Source organism: Argentina silus (genome assembly GCF_951799395.1).
Source record: "Argentina silus genome assembly, chromosome: 6".
Lineage (NCBI taxonomy): Eukaryota > Metazoa > Chordata > Actinopteri > Argentiniformes > Argentinidae > Argentina > Argentina silus.
The window spans coordinates 1,452,403-1,477,402 of NC_139660.1; the positions used below are offsets into that span (position 1 = coordinate 1,452,403).

General features: G+C 48.6%; 4 protein-coding genes across 4 annotated transcripts in view; 2 read left to right on the plus strand and 2 right to left on the minus strand.

Annotated features, from left to right (window-relative positions):
- Positions 1–2,824, minus strand: part of LOC310805993 (dynamin-1-like) — a 10,035-nt gene extending 7,211 nt beyond the window's left edge. Inside the window, exon 1 of the mRNA XM_083671916.1 lies at positions 2,281–2,824. Coding sequence (XP_083528042.1) covers positions 2,281–2,501 — 221 coding nt within the window. The 5' untranslated portion in view covers positions 2,502–2,824. The remainder of the gene's footprint in view (positions 1–2,280) is intronic.
- Positions 2,825–3,498: 674 nt separating this feature from the next.
- On the minus strand, positions 3,499–8,917 carry mettl13 (methyltransferase 13, eEF1A lysine and N-terminal methyltransferase). Its single transcript, XM_083671913.1, has 9 exons — positions 8,466–8,917; positions 7,804–8,076; positions 6,920–7,385; positions 6,598–6,797; positions 6,261–6,450; positions 5,817–5,999; positions 5,343–5,555; positions 4,873–5,004; positions 3,499–4,188 (listed from the first exon to the last, which is right to left on the minus strand). Exons 1-9 carry the CDS (start codon positions 8,616–8,618, stop codon positions 3,884–3,886), a joined length of 2,115 nt encoding a protein of 704 aa, XP_083528039.1. The 5' UTR covers positions 8,619–8,917; the 3' UTR covers positions 3,499–3,883.
- A 213-nt stretch (positions 8,918–9,130) lies between these two features.
- itpa (inosine triphosphatase (nucleoside triphosphate pyrophosphatase)) lies at positions 9,131–12,298 on the plus strand. Its single transcript, XM_083671927.1, has 8 exons — positions 9,131–9,210; positions 9,608–9,665; positions 9,757–9,821; positions 10,463–10,536; positions 10,732–10,763; positions 10,897–11,009; positions 11,117–11,193; positions 11,555–12,298. Exons 1-8 carry the CDS (start codon positions 9,148–9,150, stop codon positions 11,700–11,702), a joined length of 630 nt encoding a protein of 209 aa, XP_083528053.1. The 5' UTR covers positions 9,131–9,147; the 3' UTR covers positions 11,703–12,298.
- Positions 12,299–17,537: 5,239 nt separating this feature from the next.
- Positions 17,538–25,000, plus strand: part of vamp4 (vesicle-associated membrane protein 4) — a 15,384-nt gene continuing 7,921 nt past the window's right edge. Inside the window, exons 1-4 of the mRNA XM_083671928.1 lie at positions 17,538–17,732; positions 21,725–21,829; positions 24,574–24,620; positions 24,787–24,837. Coding sequence (XP_083528054.1) covers positions 21,764–21,829; positions 24,574–24,620; positions 24,787–24,837 — 164 coding nt within the window. The 5' untranslated portion in view covers positions 17,538–17,732; positions 21,725–21,763. The remainder of the gene's footprint in view (positions 17,733–21,724; positions 21,830–24,573; positions 24,621–24,786; positions 24,838–25,000) is intronic.

The window sequence follows — 25,000 nt, forward strand, 5'->3', positions numbered from 1 at the left end:
TTAACAGGAGAGAACTTGTACAGGGGGGAAGTAGGGGTGAAGAGGTCTCAAGGGTTGGGGTTAGGGTTAGTACAGGGAGGGTAGTGGGGGTGAAGAGGTCTTAGGAAGGACTGTTGAGCCCTGTTGAGACCAGCCCTGTGGAGACCAACCCTGTGGAGTCCAACCCTGTGGAGACCAACCCTGTTGAGACCAGCCCTGTGGAGACCAGCCCTGTGGAGACCAGCCCTGTGGAGACCAGCCCTGTGGAGACCAGCCCTGTTTAGACCAGCCCTGTGGAGACCAACCCTGTGGAGACCAGCCCTGTGGAGACCAGCCCTGTCGAGACCAACCCTGTGGAGACCAGCCCTGTTGATGCACGACGCAGCCAGAGACCTACATGGTCAGGTGACACCGCTCTCAGACGTCAGAGGAACAGCCTTTTTCCTGTTGTTGAGTTTTACGATTTTGGAAAGTTGATCTTACAGCTTCCTGTAAGGCTATTTACAACAGCTGGGACAACAAAGGCTACATGCAGAGAGGAAGGACACAATCATGGGGGTAGAGAGATTCAGAGATACTCAGGACTAGGGATACAGTGCCCTGAGTCAGTAATGGGACAGTGAAGTATTTTTTGGTTCTTTCGGCTCTACAATCCAAAAGTTTGCAATTGAAATCTACTGACCAAATCTTACTGACCATTTCAAACATGCTAAATTTGGGTCCTTTGACTTCCCTTGTTTTTATGGCTCAACATGCTACCAGTTAGCAGTTTGTAACAGAGCCCAGACAAACAGAAACCAAGTGCAGATTTAAGTATGTCCTTTTCTTCAGGGAAAATAACCAAACATGTGATCTTGTCATTTGGGTGAACTATCCCTTTAAGACAACCAGGGTTGTAGGGCTAGCTAGACCCTCCTCATAGTCCCAGATAGATAGATAGATAGATAGATAGATAGATAGATAGATAGATAGATAGATAGATAGAAACTTTATTTATCCCAGGGGGAAATTCACACACTCAGTCAGAGGGAGGCTGCAGGGTTTTGGCTGTGTGTTGTGGTCCAGAATGGTTCTCAACAGGTCAACACAAGTCCAGCTATAAAACCAGGATCATCTGCTAGGAAATGAAGTTAAATCCCCATCTAAACACTGGTTCCAGCATTCCTCTCAGACAGCCAGCGCATGCATGGCAGCCCATTCACCAGGAGGCGTCATTCAGAGGCATCCGCAGAGGGAAGGTGGAGCAATAAGCAGGGAAGCCGGAGGAAAGACACTTAAAGCCCTGTGATAGCTCTGCTCTGGCTCAGTGGCTGACTGTGCGCCTTGACAAAGGCAGAATTCAGTGAAGAGGCGGCCTGGGGTGGTCCAGTGGTCTAGCACCAAAGTCTACAGTGCACACGTCAGCATGGGTTCAAATCCAGGTCGGCATGGGTTCAAATCCAGGTCGGCATGGGTTCAAATCCAGCCTACGCCCTACTGACATACTGTCTTTCTCCACTATCTCTATCCAATAAAAATGAACAAATATAAAAGTGGGACTGCCCCACTCAAAAAAAGAACTTTAAAAAAAAAAAAAAAAAACTTGAAGAGAAAAAATGGCCTGTGTTTTACAAGGAGAGAGTTGACCAACTTTACTACAGATAGGGACAATTCTCACTGCTCAGCTCTCACAGAAAAGTCAATGTACATCATTGATGGTCTTGGTAGCCGACAACAGCACAACCATAGTACAGCAGCAGCCTCTCTCTCCAGCTCCGCTCTGGCTGAATGACCAACTGCACGTGTTACTCCCCAGGCATGTGGGAATCCAGCAGGCCCGGCCTCAGCTCAGATACCTTAGGACCCTGGGAGATAAGCCTCCTGGCACTGGACACTGTCACAGAGACGCTGCCCTCTCAGGCATGCACTACCCACTTCAGACTGACAGTCACACACACAGACCCAGACAGTCAGAAAGACAGACAGACAGACATACACACACACACACACACACACACACACACACACACACACACACACACACACACACACACACACACACACAGAGAGAGAGAGACAGAGACAAACATGCAAACTCTCATATAAGATGACGATTGTGTAAACAATCCATGCCAAACCCTCCTGAATAGGACTGGCACACACTCTGCTGTGCGCATTTGTGGAGTGGCCTTTGTTGGGAATCACAGAGTCGGTGCCAAACCCAACTCACCAAAACGGTCCGCATTTGAATAGTAGGCAAACCAAACGTTACTTTATGCTGTTCAGCATTTGCTGTTGTTGGTGTATTACTACTGACCATACCTGCCGACAAAGTTCTCCAGGACGGAGCTCTTGCCTGCGCTCTGGCCGCCTATGACCGCTATCTGTGGCAGGTCCAGGTTGCAGCTCTGGCCGATGGTGGTGAAGGCGTCCTGGAGCCGGTTCACCAGCGGGATCAGATCCTCCATCCCCCGGTTGCCCATAGCGACGGCGACGGTTGGAGAAGGCTGGCTAGCAAGAAGCCTCGGCCGAAGTAACACCATCCAAGAACGCCGTCCGGTTTGGCTGGGAGGACGACAACAGATAACTGACCGAATAACAGGCGCAAAACGAAGTTTATTTGGACTTCGTCAGGGCTAGCAACTTCAGGGGAGTGAGACAGATCAGCTGTCTCTATCCACTGGCACTGCCGGTTCCAGCACCGCCAGAGACGAGTCGGTGGTCCGGGTGTCCGCACTGCGCGCTCGTCCTCCTAGCAGGACACACTCAAACCGCTGACCCAGCTCGTCCAAAGTTGTACCCGTGGTCTACGTTGCCTGGACAGGCAAGTTCCCGAGAGTCAAAAACAGGAGTGTGAGTGTAACATTTCGGTGTTTCGAGAGAGTCCAGTCTTGGTCTTGAAGTTTTGGTCCTTGGCTTGGCTCCCTGTCCGCTGTACTACAATTCAGTTGACAGTTAACGGTCTTCTTTGTGCGCAGGCGCACATTTTCAACATATTCAACACGCCTCGCCTAATATGATGGACAAATAGATAGCCAACTATAGTTGTACTTTGACTTGACAGACATTGAATATTCCTGCCTCCCTTGGACGATGGCTATTTAAATCACACCCACCCCGAATAGGACAGTCCCGCCTTCTGCCCATAATGTTTGCGACCGTAACCATGTCGTGCACGACTCACCTACTGTAAATAACACGGCTGCATTCTTTGGCAGTGAGAGAGGGAGTGAGCGAACTAGTGCAGTCTAAAATCAGCCGAGGGAAGGGGCTTCACTTCAACGTAAAAGACTTAAACTTCTTTAATAAACAGTCAATGACCAAAAACATTGACAGTTCATGTAAATTAATTACTGAAGGAGCAGGCCGCCTACCCCGGAATAATATATCATACCATATGACCTATGTATTGTGAACTTCTATTGCTATAAAAGACAAACTATTTGAGAAAACATCATATCTGAGAAACCATTCATCAAGCATTCACCATGAATCAACATCAGACCACTTTAGAATAAAACATATTTTAATTAGGCTTCTGTGACACTGACATCAATCCACTTTGGAAAATCAAAATGAAGGACGAGGCGAGACCATGATCCTCTCATCTCTCCACTTTTGCACTTCCATATCTTCCATATTTTACTGTCACAAATGTACATTTAGCATCTTGAGTCTGTGGGCCCAAATCGCCCCCCCCCCCCATGCACTTGATCTCCATGTATTTGTGGAGATCTGAAAGGATTAAAAAGGTTGGATAGTCAGCATCTAGATTACACCAATCCAATCCTCTCAGATCTCCACAAATGCATGGAGGGTAGGAGGCTGGGGGTCGACATGGGATTAGGCACTCTCTCTTCTCTCCACTTCCACCCCCTCCTCTCTTCTCCTCTCTTCTCATACCTCCCCCTTCCTGACTCACTCCTCATGCAACTTTCAGGTCTTCTAACATCTCAGCGACGTCTATCTGAGGGCTGAGGGTTCCGCCAGGACTGTTCATGCACAGCGCCCCCTGTAGGGTCTTGGCTGCATGGCACAGTGATGGAGGGAGAGTGGTGGGGGAGCTGTCCTCCGTCCCCCCTCCTCCTCCCCCCCCGGAGCACAGGAGCACCTCGTTGACCTCCCCCTCGATCCCCCGGGAGAACACTCGTGGAAACACACCCTGGACACGCTCCATCACACTCCTCCTCAGGACTGAGTCACGGCACACCAGGTTCAACATGAACACACCTGGGAATGGAGGGAGGGAAAGGAGGGGTGGAGGGAGGGAATGGGGGTGGAGAGAGGGATCAGGAGGGGTGGGGAGAGGGATTAGCAGGGGTGGGGAGAGGGATTAGGAGGGGTGGAGAGAGGGACAGGAGGGGTGGAGAGAGGGAAAGGAGGGGTGGAGGGAGGGAATGGGGGTGGAGAGAGGGATCAGGAGGGGTGGGGAGAGGGATTAGGAGGGGTGGAGAGAGAGAGAGGAGAGGTGGAGAGAGGGACAGGAGGGGTGGAGAGAGGGAAAGGAGGGGTGGAGGGAGGGAATGGGGGTGGAGAGAGGGATCAGGAGGGGTGGGGAGAGGGATCAGGAGGGGTGGGGAGAGGGATTAGGAGGGGTGGGGAGAGGGATCAGGAGGGGTGGGGAGAGGGATTAGGAGGGGTGGAGAGAGGGACAGGAGGGGTGGAGAGAGGGACAGGAGGGGTGGAGGGAGGGAAAGGAGGGGTGGAGGGAGGGAAAGGAGGGGTGGAGAGAGGGATCAGGTATGAGATCAGGTAAGAGTTAAAATGGTGAGATAAGTTTGTCAGCCTAATCACAACTAAGACTAAAGGCTTTGAAACAAAACAAACCTTTAACATTTTGTACAAAGAATGCCAGTTATCAGACAGACAGACAGACAGGCAGGCAGGCAGACAGGCAGACGCAGTATACTGTACCTCTGGGAGTCAGCAGGTGGCGTACTTTCTCCAGGAAGGATGTTTCTACAAAGGCAGGTGGAGGACAGCTCATACCCAAAGTGGCGTCCTTGCTGTCCACGTCAAACATGATGACGTCATACGAACGGCCACCTGACCATCAGGAAATCATTCAGCATTATTCACATTACCAGTTAATGAATGCATATACCAAAGTCAGCACACACACACGCACACGCACACGCACACGCACACGCACAAACCATCACTGGTTTGAGCACTGGACAGTGTGTAAAAAGTGCACTAGAAGATCCCTTTCACTTTCACCTCTAACTCTCTCTGGAATGTCAAAATGACTCATGCTGGCCTTTAATGTCTCTCTCCTCCCTCTCATCTGCTCTCTCCCTCCCGCCCTCCCATCTTCTCTCCTCCCTCCCTTCCTCCCCCTTAGCCCTCCCATCTTCTCTCTCCCTCCCTCCCTCCCTCCTCACCTTCTCTCTCCAGGGTAGTGATGTGCTCCAGGCCGTCCCCCAGTGTGACCGTCAGTCTGTCGTCAGGTTGGAACCCGAACCATCCCCGGGCCACCTCCAGGACAGACGGGTCCAACTCCACCACCTCCACGCTGGCACCGGGCACAAAGTCCCTCAGGAACTGGGGCAGCCCCCCTCCACCCAGTCCCACCAGGAGCACAGACACTGGGACATCTAGGGGAGAAGGGGAGGCAGACAGTTCACTTTCAGAGGTTAACATGGACTTTGTTATGGACAGATTCTATGGAGGGTAAATCAAGTGGACTTAGTGGTTATTATGGCTATGAGGACAAACACAAGCCACCTCCATTACACACACACACACACACACACACACACACACACACACACACACACACACACACACACACACACACACACACACACACACACACACACGCACGCACGCACACACACACACACACACACACACACCTTTGTTCTGGGCTGTGCCCACGCCTAGCATGGCCAGGCCAGCCACCATGACTTTATGGTGGTCACAGCAGAGAAAGGCCTTCTCCACTGAGAGAGCGCCCCCTGTTGACTGGGCGGGGGAGGCCACTGGCGGAGGGCCGGCTGCCTTGGCCTTCTTTCTGTTCTTCTTCTTTCGAGCTGAGGCTGCAGGTGAAGGAAAAAAACACAATTAGCTAATTAGTTTGGTCAAAACATTTAGTCAATTACCCAAAAACGCCACTGTGAAACTAACTAAAGTCATGGGCTTTGCTTGATCAGCGTTGGACCACTGTCTCACATGCGAAAAGTGGCCGGTGAGTGTGTATACATACATATATATATATATATATATATATATATATATATATATATATATATATATATACACACACATATATAAGATGATGTCGTTGGCCTTGTTCTCACCGGTTGCTGGGGCGACGAGGCGGCTCTCTGACTGTACCAGCCCGGCGTTGCCTAGGAACACCAGCCTGCGGTACAGCTCTCCGTCCTCTCCTCTCACGTCCTCCACACAGTACTCCCCGCTCCGCTCACTGACGCCCCTGCTGACCACCGCCCTCCAGCCCAGCTCGCCCCCCACCGAGAGGAAGGGAACCTGCACACGGTCAAATCACACCCTGTTCACCGTGTCGGGCACTCCTTAACGTGCTGTGAAAGATCCAGTCTGGAGACCTTAGCTTCAACGTAACATAACATGGCCGTGGTAAATCGGTAGCGATGAAGGAATCGGGTCATTCTCTACCTGCTGATTGGCTGGCATTCCAGGGGGAGCGAGTTCCATCACCATAGGCGAGAGTTCCGATTGGACAGCCTGCATGTCAGTGTACTCCTGGTCCCGGTGCATCGCCACGACAACTAGCCGCCTGAAATTAGCGCTGGCCGCTAGCTGACCGCGCCCCTCGGCCGAGCCGTACAGCCAATCAGACTCCCTTCCCTGAGGCACTGAGGTTGTCAGAGAAAAAGCAAAAGACTGAAACCAGCCACATATAAACACCAGAGGAAACCGCCTAGAATACAAAGTACAAACATATACAATTCAATACAGACGTCACGGGTGCACTCACCGATGAAAATGGCAAAGTGGTTGGCTCTGGGCACCTTGGCACTGGGGGGGCAGTCCTGCACCGTGAGGGTGTAGCGCGGGAGGCCGGTGGGGGCGTGGCAGAGGGTGAGCGAGGGGGTGGAGGAGGCGTCGGTGCCCGTGCGGAGCCTCTGCCTCAGGATGGCGTACGCCTGCTGCTCCTTCACCGCGGCCAGGAGCTGCGGCACCTCGGCCAGGCGGGCGGGGGCTCCGTCCTCCCCCAGGCACATCTCCAGGATGGGCGCAGGGGGCGGCTGGCGGAACTTGGTGCAGACGAGGATGAAGACGGGCAGGGCGAAGGAGTCGTCCTCGCTCTCGGCGCCACCGAGGCAGTGGAGCCTCACCGCCCAGCCCACCTTCACAAAGTGCTCCACGGCCAGTCTGATCACGCTCTCCTGGGCCAGAGTCACACACACGTACCGGCCCCCCACACCCAGAACACGCCCCACCTACAAAACACAAGGCACCAAACATTTATAGAGAGAACCGTTTACCACAGGTTCCCTTTCAAGCACAGTGAGGGTCTCTGTGGCTGAGTAAAGCGCTCCTTATGCAGTCCTGGAGGGTGTGGAGAGTGATGGCTGACAGTGGTGAATGATAGTGGATGACATACTGATCATGCACTTTACAATTGGCCTGAGGTTTTTCCTGGTATGCTTCCAGGGCCGACCCGAACCGTACTGTGCTGGCTCAGATATTTTCTTTTCACATTGTCCTTTCCAGCCCTGTTCCAACAACTGCGGCGGAATGCGTAACCAGGCCAGCCCAATGCAGCTCATCTCAGCTGGACTCTGTTAGTGTGAATTAGGGTTTACCGTCAGGATAAACTCTGGGCCCTACCAAACCACCACGCAGCGAGAGACCCACCTCGCTCAGCATCCTCCCCGCCAGAGCCCCTTCCTCCTCGGACGCCATGGCGTCCAGCGTGCCCTTGTCCAGTGTTGCCTGGTAACTGCTGTCCTCATAGGGCGTCTGGGTGGCGTCCACCTGGTGAAACGACAGGTCGGGACGTCTGTCGGCGTTCCGCTGGTTCATGTTGTTCACCACCGTCTCGCTGATGTCGATGTTGGTGAGATGTCGGTAACCGACGTCATACAGCTGCTCGCTGAGCTCGGAGTTACCGCAGCCAACCACCAATACCTGAGAGACAGGGCATAACACAGATATGAACATCCATTAGTGGCCCTTATACAGCCCTACATAGACACCAAAATGGACATATGTTTCTCCATCGACCCATTGTGAGGGTGATCAGTGGTAGGAACTATTGGGGTAACCCAGAGTGGCAGCAGGGACAGTAGCCTAGAGGTCAAAGAGGCCGGCCAGCCATCGGCAGGTCGCTGGTTCGATCCTCACCCCAGGAGGGAGCCGGGTGTGAGCTGGTGACTGGAGGGTTGCTGGCATTATATCTAAGGTGCCGACCACTGTGAGTAAACGATATATGAAGGGGGCAGACAAATCGCTCCATTCAGAAAAAAAGACAGTGTCCTGTCATATGAATGACAGGACGTGAAAGAATAGACGGTTACCTTATCACGAGGTTTGATGTATTTGTGCAGCACGCCACAGAGTTTGTTGTAGTCTCCATACCACTCAAAAGCCTTGTCTCCACGCTTCTTAAAAAACCGCTCCCAGTATTCTGCCGAACTGAACTCTTCCGCGGTGCGAGGTAGAAGACTCATCTTGACTTAGACAGCTACGATGTGCGTATCCTGTCCTCGGAGAGGCTGGGCTTGCTGTAGGATGTTGCAGGGCACTAGCTATTGGAAAGTAATTGACATGACAGCGCACAGATTATTGCCAATAATATTGGTCCTCACAGATTTTCCAGAAATGGGTAGCGTCTAGATCTGCTCCATCGTCCAAACGTATTTCGCACAATGGATAAACTTGGACAAGCTGTAGCTGTCACGCCTCCGCTGTCATATTATTGTGCTCCTAAAGATAGACATGTATATATGTTGTTGTCAGCAGTACCGTCTTCCCCACATGGCACCAATATTGTCCACCCGGACAGTATTTCTAACGGAACACAACTGCTGCATCCTGATTGGAAAGCTCTCGATAGGCGGGTTTTCAAGCGTTGCGCTGATTTGCTCAGCCTCCGGGTAGAGGCCTGTCATTGGCTACTGTAACACCGGATCTCTTAGCTGCCCGGTGAATTCTAGTGCGGCAGTGATATCTTTCCGGACAATAAGAATATAATTCAGCATGGCTGTCCCACCTGGAAGATCCGTCGTCTTCGTGACTGGAAACGCAAAGAAACTAGAAGAGGTTTGGGGGAATTATGGTTATGCTTTGTTTCATTCATTGTCTGCAAAAGATGCAGACTGCACGATGGTGATGATGGAACGTGCTGCTTGCGCCTTTCCTCCGTGTAACAGTGATTAAAGGCATAAGGAAATATGGAGGTGTCCCAAGACTCGAGTTAAATGTTAATGACAACTTCCTCAGACAGTGCCTTCTCCAGCCGGCTGTCATTTGTTTCAACGAGAGAAAACAACACCAGTCATTACGAGTGAATGGCGGACTCAAACCCGCTCATACTGTTGACTTCTGTGTCAGTGAATGTAGGATCTACTGAACTAACAGTCCCGATAGGCGGTGGTTGTCTAGCTCATAATTCCATGATGTCATCATAAAAGCGACGCCTCTATCTTTTGTGCCTTAGGTCATCCAAATCCTGGGGGACAAGTTTCCCTATAAACTAGTGTCCAAGAAGATTGACTGTGAGTAGCTTAAAAACATTATCCATGGAATGTCAACACCAATACAGCTCTGTACGTCTTCATTTTGAACTCAGTGATTTTGTCTTTGTAGTGCCTGAATACCAAGGAGAACCTGATGAGATTTCTATACAGAAGTGTAAGGAGGCAGTGCAGCAGGTGTGTGGACTATTTGATTGGTGCTGATTGAAGAGGAGAATGTACTTGGATAAATGAATACCACTGACATCAGAACTTCTGTTCTGTCCCCTTGTGTGTTTGGAATTGTGGTGGAAATCTTGTCTAGGGGATTACCACAATAACGATTTCAGTGAGACTTTGCAAAAACGCACAAACACAATATCTGTTTCGTAGGTTTAATAATGGTTGCAAGCATAGCACTGTGCACCTCACGAACAGAGAGCCCAAATACAAGTTACAGCATACAATTTATACCCTTCAGATGGTCCGATCATGAGGCGGGGTTCTCACATGATGATAATGTATAACCTTGAAAACAGGTGGCATGATCCATAGCAGTCCTAGATAACATCCTGGGAGCAGCTCTGAGAGAACAATGGTCCTGTGGTTAGAAGTTTTACATCTTTATCTCCTAGGGACAGACTGAACCTATGAAAAGACACTAATGTGTATTTTCATCTCCTCCTGTCACCAATTTGCGTAGGTTGGCTCTGGATTTACGGCAATATATATAATGTATCTGCTAATTAGGCTTATTGCCCTATGGCTCAATGGGTTGATGTCAATCTTCGGGACGTCCCAAGGTTCCCACTGAGAGTTGACCCTCTATCTGTCCTTAGGTTGATGGACCAGTTATTGTAGAGGACACCTGCCTGTGTTTCAATGCACTGGGAGGTCTGCCAGGACCTTACATGTGAGGACGGTGCTACACTAAGAATACATATTATTGTTGTTATTGTTATTATTATTGTCATTAGTAATAACACACACAACCATTGTATACATTACCGTCTTTTGTTTCTGATGTGATCGTCTTCGTTAGAAAATGTATACTTTGAATGAATGGATGAACAAAATGATTCATAAAAGTCTTCTTTGTTTGTTTTAGAAAATGGTTCCTGGATAAACTGAAACCAGAAGGTAAGTCTGGTTGCTGACCCTGCTGCCAGTTTGGACTAGATTTCATTATGAAATAGTTGTCCATGATGAATAGCTGTAATGTGTGTGTAACTCTGTCTGCCTGCCTGCCTGCCTGCCTGTCTGTCTGTTCCAGGTCTGTATAAGCTCTTGGCTGGGTTTGAGGATAAATCAGCCTCAGCTCTCTGCACCTTTGCCTACTGTGCCGGGAACCAGGAGCCTGTACAGCTCTTCAAAGGGATAACAGAGGTCAGAATACATCTCATACACACACACACACACACACACACACACACACTGATGATGTCCGCAAACATACTCTAATAAGTATTTGTATTGTTTTGTTAACTGTTTAGGGGCGTATTGTGGAGCCCAGGGGGCCCAGAGACTTTGGATGGGACCCCTGTTTCCAGCCGGATGGATACGACAAAACGTAAGCAGACTGTGTGTTCACCCATCCATCACACCTCGCTACCCTGGGCTGATTTTCATCACACCACAAGGGGGCAGTAGAATGTCACACTATAGCAATATAGCCTATGAATATTCATGTATTACTGTCAAAATGATCCAAAAGCATCCAGGAGACTTGTTATAGTGATTAGAACTAGAATTATCAGTGATAAAGATTTTTTTAAAATTTTTATTCAATTTACATCATTTGTCTCTGTGAGGAAATGAAAGCTGGGCTGAGCCTGACAATGCAGCCAACAAACACAACAACAACAACAACAACAACAACAACAGACTAGGTAATATATAGTCCTTCACATCTCCTTTATGTCTGTCTGCAGTTATGCTGAGCTCCCTAAGGAGGTGAAGAACACCATCTCCCACCGATACCGCGCGCTGACGGCCATGTCTGAACACTTCTCCTCCCCGCCCTGCGACGCCAGCGCCAACGGCACACCACAGAACAAGAAGAAGAAACAGGACGAGTGACTACTGTCAGGCAGCCAATCAGCCACAAGATCACCAGAGATTCAGCCAATCTGATCCGTTATCCAGATTTGATGGTTCTACAGCGGCCAATGAGGAGCGGGTAGCAGTCGCTCCTAACCTGATACAGGGATGGGTGTGTTTTCATCCCCTTATGGTTAAAGGGGCAATCTGGGATTGGTACATACATTTTGGGACTTGGGAATGAATTATGTAAAGCCATTGATTCTTGAAGAATATAACTTATAAATGTCTCATGAGCTTAGTACAACTGTCTTACCCCATAATAACCCAAAATATAAGATGACTACTCCATTGTTTGTATAAAATGTCATTTTGTGATCTGTCTATGACTTGGTTACATTTCTCCAGCCAGCATCTCTCAGCTGTTTACCAAAACAAAAGTGGCGGGGTGACCGCTTTGTTGTTGTTTGAATCCCAGATTGCCCCTTTAAAGCTCAGAATGTAGGAAGGTAGGCTGATCCTAGATCTGTGCCCACAGGCATCTTCTACCTCCAGGGAGCCTTCTGGAACGAACGGTTCCAACCACACTCTGTCCTCCATGTATTGTCTTGAATAAACTGTTTTTGTAACAGGAATGTGGGATTTTGCTTCTTATTTAGTTCTTTGGCCTGAACTTTCCCTGTGCCATCTGCTGTTGAGTCGAATCAGAATGAAGACGTTTTAGGTATCTGCTTTCTTTAAACTGAAAGGGAAATAAAACTAGGAATGTAGCCTACTACAGTATATCGCGTTTATACGTGTCCCTGTGCAGACCTGAGTTCTGTATGTTTGAAAGCCTCTGTTCTCTGTTGAGCCGGTGATTCTCTGAGAGAACAGAAGCACTGAACTAGAGCACCGTCAGGGTCCTGATGAGAGCACCGTCAGGGTCCTGATGACAGTACCAGACGACCCCACGTCTGTGAGGGGCTCCTGGGGGTGGCATGAGGAGGAGGAGGGGGAGGAGGAGGGGAGTGTGAGGACAGGATGGGGGGCTAGAAGAAGGAGAATGGTGGATGGTGGAAGTCGGCAGGGTGGGGGTCCAGTCCACTCCAAACACGCAGCAGCAGCAGCAGCAGCAGCAGCAGGGGAGTTTGGGTAATGAACGACCATGGAGAGAGGCCTGTGACTGATGCCTCCCAGATGTACCCACATAACACACAGACGCACACTCTGTCCTCAGAGCCTGACCGGGAGTAACAACACATCATTTATCACACTCTCTCACACACACACACACACACACACACACTCACATAGGTAGGTGCAAACCCCCTACAGCACGTGCAACCCCCTTATAGCCCCTCACAAACTACCCATTCTCTATGATACCATGCATCATAGCCCACACACACACACACACACGCACACACACCCCATTCCTGTGACCTGTAGAGCTGAAGCCGGATTGGGCCCCTTGTCAACAGTAACTGAACGATAAATGTTTCCTTCATAAACGTTTACTTTGTGAAGCTATTCAAATCATCAGAGAGTCAAACCAATCAGGCGAATCATCCAAGCGTTCAGTTTGGATTGGAAAGCGCTGCAAAAAAAGATTTTGTTGAGGAAAAACTGAGTCACATAGTTGATAATGGAATCATGGTATCTGAGCCGGAACCCTAACCCTAGCCCTAACCCTAACCCTAACCCTAACCCGAACCCGAACCCTAACCCTAACCCTAACCCTAACTCTAACCCTAACCCTAACCCTAACCCTGTTCTCCGGGTGGAGAAGCCTTTGCCATAAATCTCCTCTGATAAGATGTTTGCTTAGTGTCATAGGGGCTCCATGACTCTTGACAAACATACCAGATGCCGGGAAAGAGCTTGGCAGTAACTCACTGGGTTTGTTATAGGGACATGTCCAAGCAGAGTGAGCTGTTTTCAGAGGAACAGAGAGATATGTCTTCATCTCCCAGGGTTAGGGTTAGGGTTAGCCCGCCCCACCTGTCAGCCGTACTCTTTCCAGGGGTAATTGGGACATTTCCTCTTGACCAGAGGTCAAAGCCATCATTCTGAAGCCATCACCTCCCCCACCACCCCAAGCCCTAGTGAACAAGCTTCTGGCCAATGCTGCTGCACACTAGCCCTAACCCTAACTCTAACCCTAACCCTAGCGCTTGCCCTTGCCCTAACCCTAACCCTAGCCCTAACCCTAACCCTAACCCTAGCCCTAGCCCTTGCCCTAACCCCAACCCCAACCCTAACCCTAACCCTAACCCTAGCCTTAACCCTAACCCTAACCCTAACCCTAGTCTTAACCCTAACCCTAACCCTAACCCTAACCCTAGCCCTTGCCCTAACCCTAACCCTAGCCCTAACCCCAGCCCCAGCCCCAACCCTAACCCTAACCCTAACCCTAACCCTAGCCCGAACCCTAGCCCTAATCCTAATCCTAACCCTAACCCTAACCCTAACCCTAGCCATGCCAATGAAAATATCCTCAAGATATTAAAAAAGTTAAAAGTTATAAATGTTTCCCGAATGTATAAAAGTGTAAGAGTTTAAAAATAAATAAATAAAACTTGGTACCTAGGTTTCATTGCGGGGCTCTGTGTGTACCTTGTGGCTGTGATCTACAATTAAACCATTTTTCCATAGGTGTTCTTTCCCAGTCAGCATTGGCGTAAACAACAATTCCCCTGATGAGACGAGATTCAAGCTGAGTACTCACAGTACTAACATGTTTGATGGCACAGAGGAACCATGCCAAAACATCCCCCCACACACAACCTGACTGTCAGATGTTTATGAAGACAGACTGAATATGGCATATGCATTCACATGCACATACACATGCACGCATGCGCGCGCACACACACACACACACACACACACACACACACACACACACACACACACACACACACACAGGTGTTTATGTAGACAGACTGAATAAGGTATATGCATGCACATGCACATGCACACGTGTGCATGCACGCATGCAGACATGCATGCACACACACACACACACACACACACACAGGTGTTTATGTAGACAGAGTGGATGTGTCTGTGTCCGGTCAAATAAAACGCAGCAGATGGGTTTCCACACCTCTACTCGACTCCTGCTCGTTAAAGTGAGCATGTTAACACTTTCTCCCCAGCAGGTATCCCCGGGCGATTAAACATCTTCTCCTCAGCTGTGAAATCACCCATCAGCATTTTAAAGTGAGTCTTTTACGTAGTGTTGTGTATAAAATGTGTGGGTTGAAGTTTGTGGAGCCGCCTCACCATGTGACCAGTTCTAAACTCTGGAGGTGAAAGATGATATAACTAGTTGGACGGGCGTATGAAATCATTCCCTTTCTTTCTTTCTTTCTTTCTTTGAGTGGAAAATGTGACGTTGCACTATTGTTGTTATCCATCCCCCCTGTTCAACCCTGTTTTGGGAGCGGTTTAACAGCAGGGATTTGGTATGAAAATCCCCCCTGCCATTACTGGAGTCTGATGCCACCTCCTTCGAAACCTGTGTCAGGACTCAACAGGATGTTTTCACACCTCAGCCCTGAGGAGCAGACAACAACAACAACAACAACAACAACAACAACAACAACAACAACATGTTTGTCCTGGTTGGGTGAAGGGTGCAGAGAGAGATGATGAATTTCCACTCTATTATGACTAGATGGAGGAATGTTGTTGTGTATAATGGAGAGATGTGTCTCTGCTCTGGGGCTGTGAGGAGAGAGAAGTGGGGGCGCTCCCATCCGTGGCTTTACAAGGCCTCTGTTGGGGGACAGAAAGGGTTTGATGTGGCTTTAAGAGGACATTCTGTCCTGTCCTGCCTCTAAAAATACCTCACATCTGTCTGACATTGACTGCCATGCATGCCTTTACCTGAACCTGTCTGCTTCTGCTTAATGACCTGAGCTTAATGACTCCATGGAACACAACTCTAACCCTAACCCTAACCCTAACAACCCTAACCCAACCCTAACACAACCCTAACCCTATCAACCCTAACCCTAACCCTCTGTTTCTGTTTAAAGACCTGAGCTTAATTACTCCATGGAACACAACCCTAACCCTAACAACCTTAACCCTAACCCTAGCCCAACCCTAACCCTTGGTATACGCTCTAGATAGAATGCAAGAATGCATTTTGGAACACAGCCTTAGTTCATGTGAACACAATCTGTCCACAAATCAAATCATGCCATGAATCATCACTGGGCTAAAGGCCACAAAGGTACTTAGCCTGCGACTTCATCTTTCCAAATCTGCAAGGGTTTCACTTGAAACTTCACAGACAATTACGAAAAAGAGCACTCAACCTTGTTTTACCGTCTCCGGTAAAACGTGTGTGTTTCAGTGGAATTGGCTCCTGAATAAAGTCTCTCCGAGGTTCAGTATTGATGACTCATTCCAGCACGATGTCGTAGTACTGAAGGATGAAAACAGTTCAGCTCCTCACCTCCTGCTCGGCCTCTCTGACTCCACCCCTCCGTGGGCCAGCCATGGCTCTCCCAGTTACTCTGACTCAATCAACCAATCAACCAATCAATCAATCAATCAATAAAAAAATAGACAAATGTCACAAAGTGCTTCACAACAAAAACAATACTAAACAATAAATACAATACAAACAATATGACCTAAAACCAAACCATAGACCCCCCAAAAGTAAGCCAAGGAAAAAAGTCCCCAGAGGGGAGAAGACTATAGGGCATGCTATGAGGGAGGGAGGGGTCTCATATAAAGGACGACCCACTGTCTGCCGGTGCCTTCTGACAAAGACCTGGCCTGGTTCTGAAGTGGCCCTTAACCCCAACCCTAGCCAGTGTGGTGTGTCTGTGTGGTGACATGCGCATCAGGGGAGGCTGGTAGAGGTAGAAATCGGAGGACACGTGTTTGATACCATTCCTCCATTCCATGCATTACAATGAGCCTGTCCTCCGATTTCTACCTCCACCAGCCTCCCCTGATGTGCATGCCAGCAGCCATTTTAGTGGAGGTGGAGATATCGGAGTAGTTGTTTTCCTCATTATCTGTATCCATGGCTCTTTGTAACCACAACAAGAAAGCTTCCACCCCTGAGACCTCCACAGGGGAGGGGGAGGGGGAGGGGGAGGAGAGGGGAGGGAGATGAGGGGGTGGAAGGAGAGGAGATGAGGGGGAGACAAGGAATAATGAGACATGGGGGAAGCAGACATGACAGGGTGATGTTTGTATGAAACTCTCTTAGTGTTTGTTGTTATAAACCTTTACTGCAGTAACCTACTTTACACATACATTTATATCACTGATGTTCTGTAACCGACATGTTGCTCTGAAATAGGCACTATTATGTGTGTAGTATTTGTTTGTACTCGCCTACTGTGATGACTGTGACTCAGTTTCCCTGATTGAACTGTAGACAAACTGTACTCTGTAGACTAGTCTGTTGTATATGGTTTTTGTTCAGATCTCTCTTAAGACAATAATTGGGCCCCGAATTCTGCTTTAATTTGATTATTAATTTGATTATTGTTTATTTTATCTCCTTGTCATGTGTAGTATGTTATTCTGAACTATGATCTGAGTATAACCACACAAAACTTCGAGTTGTTCCCTATCAAATGGCATCCTGCTTTTGCATCTGATCGTCATATTTCTAATGTTATAAGCAGTTTAGTTTGGGTCTGTTTTTTGTTGGTGGAAATTAGTCAAATAGGGCATTCATCTTAAGAGGTTAAAACTAGTTATATATATATATATATATATATATATATATATATATATATATATAACTATTATTCTAAATGATTCTAAATGTTAAATTGTCACTGTCAGCCAACCGACTGATGTACGATGTTCCCGTCCAGATGTTGTACTTCCTCCGCGGGTCAGCTGATGGGGCTGATAACCACCAGGACGGACTGAAGGAACATCCCTGGCCGGCCACAGCTGGAACAGGCACTGGTGATCCCACACAGCGACACAGAGACCCGAGGATCTGGATCAGTGACCGACCGAAGACAAACACAGTGTGATAAACCGTGTGCACCTGGCTGTGTCAATATCGGAGAGTGAATCCGGCGAAAACAGCAGGTATTATTAGCAATAGCAACATTTTGCTAGCTGGCTTGATCATGGCTAGTACTACGAACGTCACAACATCGCCAGCGGCCTGTCATCTCGACTTATTACATTACAGCTACATGTAGGTGACGATAAACGATGGGTTGGCTCGGTTGATATTGTTATTGCATGCTATTTGCGCTACGAAGTCTGACCGGGGTAGCCAATTGACAGCTAGCTATGTTGCTAGCCAGATCGCTAACACATCCGAATCAATGGAACTGGGTGTCGTTCCCACCGCTAAGCCAACGGCTTGATGATAGGTGTCTAGCTAGCTAGCTATTGGGAAAGGTGTGTCCAGGCATGTCCAGATCAGAAGGTGTCCATTATGTACATTTGCCATATGGCAGCTCCAGCTGGACAGCGGCCAGGTGATCAGTTATCACCAGCTGATGACGTAGCTGAAGGGATTGAAGTAGCAGCCGTTTATGTCAACAAAGAGCAGCTAATGTCAAATGTCAGCTACTAGGTTAGGTGTTATGTCAGTTGCCCCAGATTAGGTTGGTGTACTAATGCAGACCATGTCAACGACATGCCCATTCAAGATGGTTTATAGATCATACTGTATGTGGGGGGCTGACCCTGACTGCCTGAGATAGTCTGGCAGCAGTGAGACCTTGTATCCTTAATCAAATCAAATCAATTTTATTTGACACCCACACAATACACTAGATACAGTGCAATGAAATGCTTGTATAGTGCAATTAAGTGCTTTTACAGTGCAATGAAATGCTTTCATTCAATCAAGCAGCTCATCTGTCAAACGATGATGAAGCGCAGCCCCACATACCAGGCTTGTGTGACTGAGGCTGATCGGCAGGACTGATACTGTCTTTGTCTTCTGCGTAGTGTAGCCAAGTCATCTAGAAAGTCTGTGGCGTGGGGCTTCTGGCCAGCTGAGCCGTGTCAGCCCACTAGTCTGTCACCGTCTCCTGTATCATAGACATGTTCAGCATGAAAATGTTTGCTGTAAAAAAAAAAAGAAAAAAAAGAAAAGAAAAAGCAAACTGCTTCTAGTCTTTCTGGCTGAGCAAGCTGTACGGAAATAGAACCTCAGTCGTTTCACTTCCCTTCGAAAAACCTCATGACATGAATGCCCCAACCACCATGGCAAAATACAACTTCTCCAACAATTATACCATGGCTAAAAAGCAAGATTCTGTCTGATGATGATGCCCGAAGCCCTCGGTTTATCTTCACATGGGAATCTCTGGCACTCTCCATCTTTTCCTCTTCCCCCCCTTGTTGTACGTGTCTGATGAACAGCAACAGCACACAGCTTAGCCTCCCCCAACTAGGCCCAACTCATTTTAAAGATGACGTCTGTAGTTTCTTTGTCCAGTTTATCAGAGCTCCTGTTCCTCTCCTCTTGCACAGACTCTCCCTCCATCATCTGCAGCCTCGATGTCTAATCGTACAGATGTAACAAATTACGGATTGCACCTTTAAAAGTGATTCCTAATGAATGCATTTGAAAATCTGCTACCCAGATCTGTTAGACTATTCTCTTCTTTTTCTCTTCTCTTTGTTATGTGCCTCTCTCTCTCTCTCTCTCTCCCTCTCTCTCTCTCTCTCTCGCTCTCTTCTCTGTAGTGGCCTCAGATAGAGCCCTGTCCCCTGCCTCTCTCTCTCTCTCTCTCTCTCTCTCTGTCTCTCTCTCTCTCTCTCTCTCTCTCTCTCATCTCTTCTTCTGTTTACCGGAAAGTTCTTCTCTGCTCCTGGCCACTGCCAGGCCATTTTCCAACCCGAGGTGCCAGAAGGAGTCCCTGAACAGACTGAACTGGATTCAATGGTATCATATTAGTGATGTCAGATGAGGACTGTGGCAGGAGATGGCAGTGTTTCCCCTACCATTACAAAAGCAACCCCCCACCCCTGCCCCCACCCCAGCCACCCATGACTTTGTTGCTCCTTGCCTTGAATTTGCTGCCAATTGGTTTCAGTGGAAAATTGCGATTTTAGCCTCTCACTTTAGCCTTCCTTGGGGGCTTTTGTGCCGAGGTGAAACACTGTGGTGGGGCGGGGTTTAAGGTTACTGTGGTGGAGCTGGGTTTAAGGTTACTGTGGTGGAGCTGGGTTTAAGGTTACTGTGGTGGGGTGGGTTTAAGGTTACTGTGGTGGAGCTGGGTTTAAGGTTACTGTGGTGGAGCTGGGTTTAAGGTCACTGTGGTGGGGCGGGGTTTAAGGTTACTGTGGTGGGGCTGGGTTTAAGGTTACTGTGGTGGAGCTGGGTTTAAGGTTACTGTGGTGGGCTGGGTTTAAGGTTACTGTGGTGGAGCTGGGTTTAAGGTTACTGTGATGGGGCTGGGTTTAAGGTTACTGTGGTGGAGCTGGGTTTAAGGTTACTGTGGTGGGCTGGGTTTAAGGTTACTGTGGTGGGGCTGGGTTTAAGGTTACTGTGGTGGGACTGGGTTTAAGGTTACTGTGGTGGGACTGGGTTTAAGGTTACTTGGGCGTTTGAGTTTGGAGAAGCACAGACAGACACTGATATGAGAGCAGAGGGACTGTTTAGTGCCTGGAAGAAGAGCAGCATGTCTTCCTGCTCCAAGGCTTAGGCTAGAGACAGGGCAGAGGGCCCAAGGCCAGAGACAGAGACACAGGGACACAATGAAGAGGTAAAGGAAGCGGCCATTACTGGCCCTCCCCTGATTGAGCAGGTTTTCACAGGGGTGCAGGTTTCCACAGTGCACTGGTGTTAAATCAAAACCAGCTCCATGGCAAAACCTGCTCCCACTCCTCAACAGGGGAAGAGGAGCATCTCTGTGAAATGGAAAATGTTGTGGAAAAAATCCTGTCTCAAACCACCCACCCACGCATAAATGACTGCCATAAAACATCACTACAAGTGACTGCTACATGTTCCTGAGGATTTAGGTGTAGGATTCCAGTCTCTGCTATCACTCTTTCTGCTGTTCCCTAGCACTTCTGGTTATGGCCAGACACACACACACACACACACACACACACACACACACACACACCTTCCAATGAACATGAGAGTGTTTTCTGCGTCAGTATAGTCTGTCTGGTAGAACACTTGGAAACATGTTGTTGACACAACAAGTCGAATCCTGGTTCTGTTTTGTCCATCTAGGATTTAATGATCAAATCGAGTTTGATTTGTGTGTAGACTAATGCTTTTTACAACGTAGGCTAATTTGGAACAAAAAGCCTGACCTCAAGCCCACTTCAACACTGGAATGGAGAAGCTCCCTGGTGCGGAGGCAGGCCCAATGATGGCTGAATGGAGCAGCTCCCTAGTGCGGAGGCAGGCCCAATGATGGCTGTGTAGTCGTGTGTACAGGGGTGGGAGAAAGGGGTCAGGTTGGCTGTGCCACTCACTCCTCCACCCCCCACTGATGTTCTGTAATAGTCTAACCATTAGCAATACAATAGTACCAGTAACCAGTACAATAACCAGTAACCAGTACAATAACCAGTAACCAGTACAGTAACCAGTACAATAACCAGTAACCAGTACAATAACCAGGCGTTATCATGTAAAGTAACCAGTACAGTAACCAGTACAATAACCAGGCGCTATCATGTAAAGTAACCAGTACAGTAACCAGTACAGTAACCAGTACAATAACCAGTACAATAACCAGGCATTGCAATGTAAAGTAACCAGGTGTTGATTCATGCATGTCTGTGTACATGATGTATATGTCCAGTATCTGGGCATTGGGGAAAGATGTAGGCTAAATCTCACAAGTCTTTCCTTGCCTCCTCCTGTCATCTATCCTTGCCTCCTTCTCTAAACTCATTGGAGGAGAAAGTCTGAGGTTCCTCCCCTCTAACCTTCTCCACCAATGTGTTTTGAGAAGGAGGCAAGGAGAGAGGACACAAGGAATTGAGGATTGGCTTTTGAGTTTTGGCCACTGAAGCTGTACATTATATTGAAGCAGTGTGTTGTTGTCACCTCTGTAAACATGGTCATGTGTTCTCCTCCTCGCCTGCAGAGGGAGCCGGAGCAGGAGGAGCAGCCTGAAGAAGACAACATGCCTCCCAAGTTCAAACGACACCTGAATGATGAAGAGGTCACCGGATCAGTACGCAGTGAGAGGGTGAGATACAGGGGGAGGAGGGAGGGAGGGTGAGATACAGGGGGAGGAGGGGGGCAGGGTGAGATACAGGGGGAGGAGGGAGGGAGGGTGAGATACAGGGGGAGGAGGGAGGGAGGGAGGTGAGATACAGGGGGAGGAGGGGGGCAGGGGGAGATACAGGGGGAGGAGGGACGGGGGAGGGTGAGATACAGGGGGAGGAGGGAGGGAGGGGGAGATAAAGGGGGAGGAGGGAGGGAGCGGGGGGGACATTGCTGGGAGGGGGATGGGAAAAGAAAAATGCTGGGAAAGGAAGGGAAGGTATGAAAGAGAGAGAGAGAGGGAGGGAGGGAGGGAGGATTGAGAGAGAAGACACTACAGAGCCCTGTAGCCAAACGTCTGTTCCTCATCATGGATGCTTCTCCCCTCCCTCTCCTCTGTTAATCTATTCCCTTCCCTCCATCTCTGAGGTGACTGTCATCCGGTGCTCTGTTGTTGAGCTGTGTGATCAAAGAGAAACAAACAGAGGCTCTTGCATAACAAAAACACTCCCTCCTTCCATCTCTTCCATCCCCTCATCTCTGTTAATAGCTACCAGTCCTCCCCCTCTCCTCTCCTCTCCTCTCCTCTCCTCTCCTCTCCTCTCCTCTCCTCTCCTCTCCTCTCCTCTCCTCTCCCAGGGACCAGACAGCCCAGAAACAGGAGCATTAGGTTGAGGAGAGGAGAGGAGAGGAGAGGAGAGGAGAGGAGAGGAGAGGAGAGGAGAGGAGAGGAGAGGAGAAGAAAGGGACTGAGGCTCCAAGCTCAGAAGAGGGAAGGGGTTTGCTCCACCCAGGCAGAGGCAGTGCATGCCTTGGAGAGTTAGATTGTAGAGGGACAGGATATACAGTAAACAAATAATGAAGAAAGTGCTTTATTCCATCACAAAACAACGTTTCGGCCAACTGGTAGACTTCAGGGTACTACTCTTGTTTTGGCCCCGCACCGGTAGAAGGATGGTGCATGTCTGTTCTGGAATGCACAGGGATTGACAGTGCCATGGGCAGGAAGAGGGTTATTCTCTCCAGATGAAGTCCTCCGTAATCATATGGCTTCACTGATCTGTTATCTGACACATCTGTCCATATTGAGTGTCTTTATGTGAATCAAACCAGTCAGACTCACGCTAGACATACAGTACCAGTCAGAAGTTTGGACACACCTTGCCAAGAATGTGCAAAGCTGTCATCAAAGCAAAAGGTGGCTACTTTGAAGAATCTAAAATATAAAACATATTCTGGTTTGTTTAACACTTTTTTGTTTACTACATAATTCCATATGTGTTCCTTCATAGTTTTGATGTCTTCAATATTAATCTACAATGTAGAAAATAATAAAAATAAAGAAAAATCATTGAATGAGAAGGTGTGTCCAAACTTTTGACTGGTACTGTAGATCTTACAGGGAGTCCTGAGCCAGGCTGGTTGTGTGCAGATTCCCCACCGGCTGCCAAGGCGAACCCTGATGAGACAGGTGTGAGTCTGGCCGGGTTTTCAGAGCTGGAACGAGCCTTGAACATTCCGCTCAGTTCAAGATTTGAATTCAGAATGAAGTTCTAATTCTAACGTCTCAGATTGTAAGCTCGGTGTCCCCGTGGGCTGCTTTCAAAATGGCTCTGGAAGTGCTTATGAACGTAACTGCCTTGTGATGATGTAAAATAGCGTCATAGTGCTATGGTCCTGGTCCTGGAGAGCCTAGGGTTTAGGGTTCATGTCCCAGCTGAGTGCATCATGCCTCATTAGCCTAATCAACTGAGAAGGACTTTTTCCTGTGAGTTTGAAATTTGATTCGTTGAGTGAGGTGAGTCCCTGCTGAAGCGGGGCTGGGGTAAAACCTGTCTGGGGTAAAACCTGTCTGGGGTAAAACCTGTCTGCGGCTCTCCAGGACCAGGCTTGAGGATCCCTGTTCTAGAGTATGGCTCTGGTTTACCCTGGCAAGGGTCTGATTTACCCTGATAGGAACCAGTGAAGTCCTCGCAAGAGGAGCACAATGAGAAGCAGAGTCTCTCTCTTCTGGCGCCAACACTCCACCTGAGAGAGGCTTTGGTACCCAGCCCTCGGACGGTTTTACACCCGTCCTTTCCTGTCAATAGCATTTTACACGCAGCATATTTGGTCTTTATTGAACACATCAATGGAAAACCTTGCCTGGTTGTCATTATCGGCCTTTTGGTAACTTGACCCAGGAACGTCAAGTTGTTGGAAGCCTCCCCATTTCGGATCTTCCTGGGCTCAGCCCTCCTAACGCGTTACGAAAGCAGAGCAATGTTTACCAGCAAGGCCCCGTAGCAACACGCCCTGCTGCAGGAGACAAGCAAAACAGGACAGACAAATTGATTAGATTTTTGCAACAGTGACTCAGTGATCATGTCATGTGTTTCGCTAACCATGGGTGTTCCATATCTGCTCTCTGCAGACCTTCAGAATGGCTAAGAGCCGATTGGTCACTTCCACAGCTATCTGAGGTCTGAATCAGTTCAGTTCACTGAGTTTTATTAGCAAGGTCATTCAGTGTCTGTGACCCAAGCTAAACTAATCACGGCTCAAAGCAAGAGCAGACGGTATTACATCACATGATGTAACTGTGGGCCTGCCACCGCCAGTTGAATGTCCCCCGTGGCACATTCCACTGATAAGATGGCCGAGGTCAATGAAAGGGTCAATGAGGGTTCAAAGGTCATCAGTGGTGTTGGCCACGGTTTCTGACCCCTGACCTGTGCTCTTCCACAGAGGAACCTGCTGGAGGAAGACTCTGATGAAGAGGAGGACTTTTTCCTGTGAGTTTGTTGAGTGTTATACAGTACCATTTCACTTTTCTGGAGGTGGATTGAAATTTTATGAATGTGATTATTTCAAAAAAAAAATTTTATTGAAGTTAGGACACCACCAACCCTGGTACTGCATCAAATATATGTCTTCATTCTTTCAATGCTTGTTTTCCAGGAGAGGACCAACCGGGCCCAGATTTGGACCCCAAAATGACAAAATCAGACAGTAAGTTGTTTGTGTGTGAACCTCTACTGTGTGAGTGCATTCAGGCCCTGAATATGTGTTTGGCCTCTCTGTCCCTAACACACACACCCCACCCACCCACCTACTTACCTCACCCACCTACCTACCCCACCCACCTACCTACCTACCCCACCCAACTACCTAC